Source organism: Gobius niger (assembly GCF_951799975.1).
Source record: "Gobius niger genome assembly, chromosome: 15".
Lineage (NCBI taxonomy): Eukaryota > Metazoa > Chordata > Actinopteri > Gobiiformes > Gobiidae > Gobius > Gobius niger.
The window spans coordinates 14,566,377-14,574,816 of NC_136866.1; the positions used below are offsets into that span (position 1 = coordinate 14,566,377).

At 42.3% G+C, this 8,440-nt stretch overlaps 1 protein-coding gene across 1 annotated transcript in view; it reads left to right on the forward strand.

The window, feature by feature from the left end:
* Positions 1-245: 245 nt before the first annotated feature.
* lama2 (laminin, alpha 2) overlaps positions 246-8,440 on the forward strand; it is a 183,564-nt gene continuing 175,369 nt past the window's right edge. The window contains exon 1 of the mRNA XM_079572620.1: positions 246-373. Within this exon, the coding sequence (XP_079428746.1) occupies positions 307-373 (67 nt within the window). The 5' untranslated portion in view covers positions 246-306. The remainder of the gene's footprint in view (positions 374-8,440) is intronic.

Consider the following 8,440-nt stretch of genomic DNA (forward strand, 5'->3'; position numbering starts at 1 on the left):
AATTAACCCTGAGGTTGGGAATCGGAGCTTTACATTATATCGGGCAATCTTTCTTCAATTGACATTAACATGTGTATAACGGAGCTGAGAATTGAACCCCACAGTGCGGTTCCTCCAGACAGCTCCGTGTGGCCCGCAGCTGAGAGGGGGAGGAGGAGGAGGGAGCGAGGGGGGGGGGGGGCAGAGGAAGAGTAGGAGGAGACGAGCCGAGCACAGGCGCGGGGAAAGAAAGTTTGGATCAAAAGTTTCGGATGACATTCCCCTCACACGCGCGCGGAGAGGACGCAGTACGCCTCGCTGGATCAAATGGAGCTGACGCGGATCGCGCTCCTCGCCGCGTTGCTATGGCAATGCAGCCACGCGCAGCAGAGAGGTGAGTGCGCGCGTGGGGGCTGATTGAGACGCAGATTGATCCTGGCGGAGCTGGTCGATTAATCGATGCGCGGCGCTGCGAGAGTCGTTTACACAAATGAGCTCGTGTCATTGACTGGGGCGGCTCATCAGGCTAATAATCAGCCTGAGGTTACTCTCACAGACTTTAGCTGTGGGGTCTGGACACTGCCACATGTGCTAGTGGTTAGTCAGGGGGCTGCTGCTCTCGGAGTTACTCCACAGATCATGATTGTTTTGTCTGGAAAACATTGCTCCAAATGTCAAAGTGCGTGGGCATGTGTGCATCCAGGCTACATTTGACATGCAGATGGTGTTCTTAACTCTTATTACCTAAATAAGACTATGGCCAAGGCCTGTTTTGGATAAGTTTGGCTTATGCAAAAAGTCAACTTTCAATAGTTTTTATCTTGTTTTTTGTTGTGATAAGTGAAAAACATGCCACGTGCCCATATTGGATAATGTTTCAAATACAAATCATGTCGAACTGAACCTAATTTGAAATTACAAAGCTACTAACTGCTCATCTATCCTGCCTTTCTATTTTTACTGTCACAGACAGGCAATAGGAATTAATACAACATGATGTACAACAATGATATACCCCTCTGTGTTTCTTATACAGAGGGGTATCAGTCTGGAACCCACGTCATCGTTGGTGGCAATAGAAAAGTGAAATGAGCCTGTGCAATCAGATTTGATTATTTGCCGTCACGTGTTGTCCAAGAGCAGCATCACTCATTGGACGCGGAAGTCCCTTCAAAAAGAATCTATGGACGGCGCACGGGAGAGCCGAGAGCTTTTTTTATAATCAGCGGTAAATTATCCAAAACACATCGACAGTAGTTGAGTTTCATAATTCATGATCCTGTGCGAATATTAACACAGAACCGCTAATAACACCGCATCAACAAGAGACGCACGCTCTTCACTGATTGGTTCCCCCCTCTTCCTGTTTGCTTGCGCATGTTCAACTCTGGAAATGTAGTTCAATCACTAGTACAGCGGTGAGTCTTGCCTAAAACGCTAACAAAGGATTAGTTTAATCATAAATTTCAACGTTTAGAGACTGATATTGATTATGTTTCATGTCATTATGTCACTTTTAATAAAAACGATTGTGCTTGAGCATGACTTCTAAGAACCTGTTCATTAAATTAGGCCCAACATTGTTTGTTTAATAGGTCATTTATGTACCCACTTCCTATGCCCCTTTCCTAACGCAACCCGTGGTCTGGGTGTTTTGAGGGTGGCTTGGTTTGGAGATTCCCACTTCCCACGAACACATGCCTTTAGCATATAGGCAGAATTCCTACCACATTAGATGCATTGACAGCATAGCTCGTACATCACAACCACATGGCATGCATTGCTTTAACATCTGCAAACCCTTTAGAATCCCGACAGCATTTCCTGTCAAACACTATAGCCTCTGTGTCTTGTCTTAGAGCAGTTCTTAGTTAGATTTTTTTCCACATTTTTTTCCAGCGTGTAGCGTTTGTTTACTTGGCATGCATCCCCTTCTAACCAAAACCCCATTTATCTATAATTGTCCACAGAAATCTCTGAGGTGCGACTTCTCAGACCTAGACAAATAAAGCCAATCATGCGGTCAGCGAAGGAGGTTAAGCGTCCGAATATTGCGTCTTCTTTTCTTTTTTTAATTCGAGTGGAGCGAACCATTTACGGAGCAAATTGTGTGACGTGAAATTCTCTGGACTGTGTTTGTTTTGCTGTCGTTTCTCCAAGGGCTGTGGAGGAATAATTAGGTGCTGATGTGTTCGACTCTGACATTGTTCAGATCAGAATTGGCTGATGATGTCCTCCTCCTCCGAAGAGATAGAGACAGTCAGGTGGAACAGAATCGATAATATAGGCTGCACAATGGGAGCCAGTGTTACATGTAATAATGGAATTGCTACAGCGCATGATTCTGCGGGATCGGTTCATGTTCAAGTTATGACAAGGTTTGATTTGGTTTGGTTGTTGGAAGAACGAATGCTGCATGGCTTCTCTATCCAGACATTTACCCACATTCTCACAGGGAGGGGCGATGCCTGTCATTTTATTTCATTTTTTTTACACCATGGTAATATGTTTTAAAGACTTATCATGCAAAATCACCATTATCATGTTATCAACTACCATATTTTCTGGACTAGGTCACACTTTTCTTCATAGTTTGGCTTGGGGTGCAACTTATACTCAGGTGCGACTCACATATCAAACTATATATGTCACATGTTTGTTATTTTCACATTGACAGCCTCTAGAGGGTACTCTGGGCTTGTGTACCAGTATCTGCTACTCCTGTACCACTTAAGATTTAAAAAACGGTCATCAAGCAGCAAAAAGAAAGAGAGAAACGTGTGAAGCACTGGCGAAAAGCGGAGGTTACTCTGACAGCAATGAAGAAAACTAAAAAAGCTAAACGTGGACTAAAAGCTAGATGGCCAAAGCTAGAGGAGCGAGTTCGCAAATGAGAGCTTGAACAGCGTGCTGCCGGGAGAGGCTTGTCAACGGTGCAGTTACACTTCCATGCCCAAGCAGTTTCCAAGGCTGATGCGACTTATACGCTGGAGCGACTTATAGTCCCGAAAACACAGTATTTGCTTTGATGGTGCTTCCTCGTTGAAAACATATCAAGAGTTGTATATTTCTGAAGTGCTCTGATCTGCACTCCCTGGATTCTGTTGTATATGAAGCATGGAACTGTCATCCACATTTTTAAACCCATAATCCAACATTAGATTGGTTATTTGCTTGTCTGAATGTTGGCTGCCGCCCATACAAAACTCCACATTTACTAGAGTGCTAAAGCTATATAGTAAATAAATAAAGTGCAGTCATTCTGTTGACGATTCGGAGCCGCAAAGTCCAAAGACCTGTCACTGTCCGACCCTCGTATTGCATTGTGGTCTATGTTGACCTGTCTAGTGACCATCAAAGTTCAATACTTTTCAGAAATCTCTCATGCTCTCATTCAGCAGAACTCGAATCGACTGAAAAGGAATAGGCAAAAGTCGTTCCCGTTTACCACACTCGTACGTGACATTTGAAATGAGAAGATAAACAAACTAGATCAATCAATTACAAGATGAGCTTTAAACCATGATATCCTTCCCCACACCAAAAACCTACCTGGAATAGTATTTTCCTATAGCCATGTTATTTTGAGTAACCCTGTTGAATGTTTGAATCGTTGTCTTACGCCCATAATCCATCGCTGAACAATACGTTAGTCCTGGCACCATAGATTTGTGTGAATGCTGTTGGATAAAAAAGCACAGTGTATCCTCGAGCGCTGCCTTTCTGTGAGTCCGACAGTGACACATTCCTTCAAACCCAGATCTTTATTGTGGTTTGAAATATATTTAGAGGGATACGCAAGAACAATGGGAGAAATCAAGTTGAGGACATGAACAAGAGAATGAAACCAGAGCAAAATTTGGTCTTCTCTGCTCATGTGTTAGGGTTAGGATAAGCTCATGCTCCAGTCTTTGGAGATATAACTGGAGAAGCTGGACTTATATGGCTTTAACATAGCAGAGCTGGTCAATGTATTATTTATTTGAAGTATGAACTGAGTAAAAATCGCAATTGGAGGAGTCGCAAGACACCTTCAGCCCTTAACAACACTGGAGATGTATTTGCAATCATGACATTATGTGGAAAACAACGTGGAGAGGAGGGTGTCCTGCCGGCTGCTCCTCCAATGATTCTGCATACTTGATTTTCGTGTTGAAGAGGCCATCTGGGTTAGCATCCTCATTATAGCCGTGTCAACCAGCCGTGGCCCCATCACTTACACACACACACACAAGCACAGGGGAAGATAATCAGATTGAGATGAGAGGAGAGAGAGAAAGAGCTGAAGAGGTGTTCAGGCCCCGAGGAGGAGAGAGGTCAGACGGGCTGACACGGGCCGTCCAAGGTGAGAGTGACGGCGAGGCTGACAGGAACACAAACAGAAAGATGGATGAATTGAGAAGTGGCGAGGAATGGGAAAAAGAGCAAATTAGTGAGAGGAAAAAGAAGGTCTTTTCTTGCAGTTTATGGCCCCTTAATCTGACGTTAAATATTCAGCGAGATTGTTCTTGTTACAGGAATAATACCTACAGTACAGTCAAGTTTCAGTTTTATTATGCATCGCAAACTCCTTATTTCCATTTTCTCTAAGCCCACATCTTCAAATCCAAAACTGACCTTGCGATGAGCGCCGCTCCTCACTTAAGTCCAAGCGCTCATATATTAAACTTTTCAAATGTCAAGAATCCCCGCCGCTTTGAGGGGTTGCCAGATAAGTTCTCGCGTTTGCTTGTTGCCCTCGTCGAACTGGTTTGCAATCACTTACTCCATCTCCGAAATCTTGACATTCAGTCGGACGGATTCCCCTGTTGCTGTGTTGTTGTTGTGCATGTTCAAGCATGCTCTTAAACAACTGTTCATTATGCAGATGTCTCGTCCGTTGGTGTTTGCTGCAGGCCTCATTTTCTGGTTTGAACTGCGCACCCTCTCTAAATGAGTTGGACATACACGAGCGGGGTTATCAGAGGCTTATAGCGTTCACTCGCAAACACGGAAGGTTGCTGTTGGTGTGAAGTTTGGGAAGTTTAGGGTTTATTTGAGTTTTTACACATGCGGTACACACCATTTCGAGCCATTTTTTGAAACTCACACACGCTCCAGTTTGGAGAGCAGAGAGCAGGCGATAGATTGGACTCAACCAACTTCAATAAGTGCGGGGGGGGGGGTTCAAACGGTATCTCTGATCCCACCCGTCGTATTTTTGCTACAACTTGATTGGCCTCTTTCTGCATTAGCCATAGCCTACTACATCTCCACTGTGTGTTGTGTCTGTAACAAGTGTAGCATTTATAGCAGCAACATGACTGAGCACAGGGATAAAACCATAGAGTTTTTGATTAACTTGAAAAGGAACCACACAGCCCGCCGAAGAACCAGCTGCCCACGGATATAGCTGTAGCTCTTTAAACAGCTGTTTCGGAGTACCTTTTAGTCTTTGGATTTGTTTCACCGATGCAAAGTTACTTGCAGTAACTTGTTTACCTTAATAAATCCTTTTTGTAGTCCCTCTGGGGGTAATACAAGTGTATATGGGATGATTGGGGGGTTCTTCATCTCCTGATGTCTCTGGCCAGAAAACCACACTTTCCCTGCTCCGACCCGGAGGCCCCAATACACACTAATGGAATGACGAAGAAGAAGCTAACAGGCTAACGGGCAAAGCCAACTGTGGGCTAGCGCCACTTAAACAGTATTTACAACCAAGTTTGAGTGAAAAAAATGATCTCCATTGTGTAATTGGATGTACAATATCCCTCTCTCCCTTTGTCTTTTCTGTCGTGGCTTTTTTACTCATTTATTGTCCGTGAGAGTAAATACTACGCTGACAGAAAAGACAAAGGGAGAGAGGGATATTGAACATTGTGCCACAACCCAATTACACAATGGAGATATTTTTTTTCTCAAACTTAGCTGTAAATACTGCTAAAGTGGCGCTAGCCCAGAGTTAGCCCGTTAGTCTGTTAGCTTCTTCTGATCTTGATGAAACCAAATCACGTTTTGCGAAATGTTGACAGAATACAGTCAGGACTTACCTGTCATAAACCTCAGGAATGTGAGCCAAAAGGGATTTTATAGACAACTGAGAGCTGTGGGAGATGTTTTCCATTCGTATGTAGTGGGGCTGCCGGGTCGGATCAGGGAAAGTTGCAACCATGGTTTTCTGGCCAGAGACACCACCCCCCCAATCATACCATTAACATATAGGGACAACGAAAAGGATTTATTAAGGTGAAAAAGTTACTTAGTTCTGCTTTAAGTTCTTAAGCATTAAAGGCTGAGAATCGCCAGACCTGTTAGCAGCTAGTTAGCAACATGCTCATCTCGTGAACGCCACAGACCCAGCGCTGTGGTACAGTGAAGACGACGTTCAGCACTGGTTGAATTCAGTCCAACTTGACGTGCAGCACAGTCACAGGGGCATGAGGTTGTCAAGTATCGGTTTCTAGTATCATAATGAATATGTGGTCAAGCCAATACCTGGTACAGTATTGGTGTATCCCTGCATTATTTGGTAGAATTACATGAAAGATGTTTGTCTAACTTCCTTAATGAAAAGTTGTCCGCGATAGTGCTGGAACCTATAGGCCTGTAACAGTGAGAATCTGTTATTAATCAATACTTTCTTTTGCCCAGACTCTTCCGATTACCCAGCATGCCACTGCCTCTCGGACTGAGTTGCAATGAAGCGTGGCTGCACAAATGAGAACACTCACTATCTGCAAGCGCACTGCAAAGTGTAATCATTTGGAACGAGCTTAAACAAAGGCTGATAAGTTGCTAAGTTGTAGAGTCTTAGGATATTGACTTTACAAACTTGTAAGTCTTCCCATCGCTCTCACATTATAGCTGCTGCTGTACAGTTGGATTACAAAGGAGTGTCTAATAATCAATCCACAGAAACATATATAGAAAAAGAAATCAGCACTTGTCTCCTGAAATGTAGCCTCTTGTGAGGGAATTAATTTGGTGTTGTCATTAGATTAACAGCAGCAAGTGATTTTTTTCCATCTTAATACGCAGGGGATGTAAAAAAAAAGAAAAGAAAATCAAGCTAAGATGGGTTTTGTGGTAATTGTCAGTCTCCCAAGTTTGCCTCGGATTTTTAATATTTATCCTGCATTTTTGAGTTGGACATGGAGCCTGGGGCGAGGAGCTGTTGGAGTGTGTCTGTAAGCGAGCTTAAAGGTAATACCTCAGAGTGTGCGTATGGAATATTCTATCGTTTAATACAGCAGCACTCATTAGCTCATAGGGGACTGCACTATATGATCGAAAAGACTTTACACTTCATTAACTATTGGTAAACAAATACTTCATTCACCATTTATAAAACATTTACAAAGCTGTCCTCCTCGCTTGTTTTTCGCACTTCATTAGCATAAAAATGAAAGATTATGACTCATATCAGACTTTGTGATTACAGTTGCGATGTAGTTTCTCGTCGACAGCCCGCTGTATGTTCTGCATCAGAGACAGTCAGGAGTGGACAGTATGAAGTATGAAGGACTAAAGACTCTCATGACCAACAGGTGCGTGATGTTTGCGTACCGTTAAGGCAATCCTCCGGGGTCTAAAATTAGCCAGGTGTTAACTTGGAGTCAGCGCTGTCTTTGGACAAGGGCAGTTAGCGCAGGATGAATGTAGGAGATGCTGAAAGGTCAAGTACAGACTGGCCAATAAGTTAGTGATCAACATTTAACTTGTGGCCAAAAACATCTGGAAAATGTACCTGCACTGTGTTATTCTCAGTAGGGCTGTCACGAAAATGACTATATCGACTTGTCGTTCAATAAAGGACACATGAACAATACATTTTTGGGCTTGATATTTATCGTCATTTTTCTAATGCAATACTTTATTTTTTTGCCCAAAATAAGTTGTGTCTCATTATGGGATATTTTAAGATCAAGTACTTTTCGAACAGATTTTTCCAGCTTTAGAGTTACATTATAAGCATTATAAGCTCAATAATAATAATTTCCTGCCTCAGTATATCAAACTTTAGATTTTGTTATTGTGACCTAACTCTCAGTATCAAATTGCTATTTACCTTAATGCCCTTATTTTATACAGCAATACTGAAAAAAATAATATTCAAACAAACCTTTTGTCTGGGCAGTGTGGTATTGGAAAACAGAAAAAAGTGTATGAAGGAAGGAAGGAAGACTTTTTTCTGCTCAATTTTTTTTATTATTATTTTGCCCATTTTTTATTGATGCATTTTCCTTATTTTCCTGCATTTTTTCAAATATATTTTCTCATTGTTTGCAGTTTACCACATTTTTTATTTTGCGCATTTTTTTCCTTATTAGCCCCAATTTTCTTTCTCCATTCTGAACATTATTGTCCTGTTTTCTGGTTCCAGACGACAAATATTTTAGTATAGATATTGGAAAAAGAATCGTTCATGTATCGGTATCGTAAACCAAGTATGGTAAGTACTAAGTACTTGTATAACAAA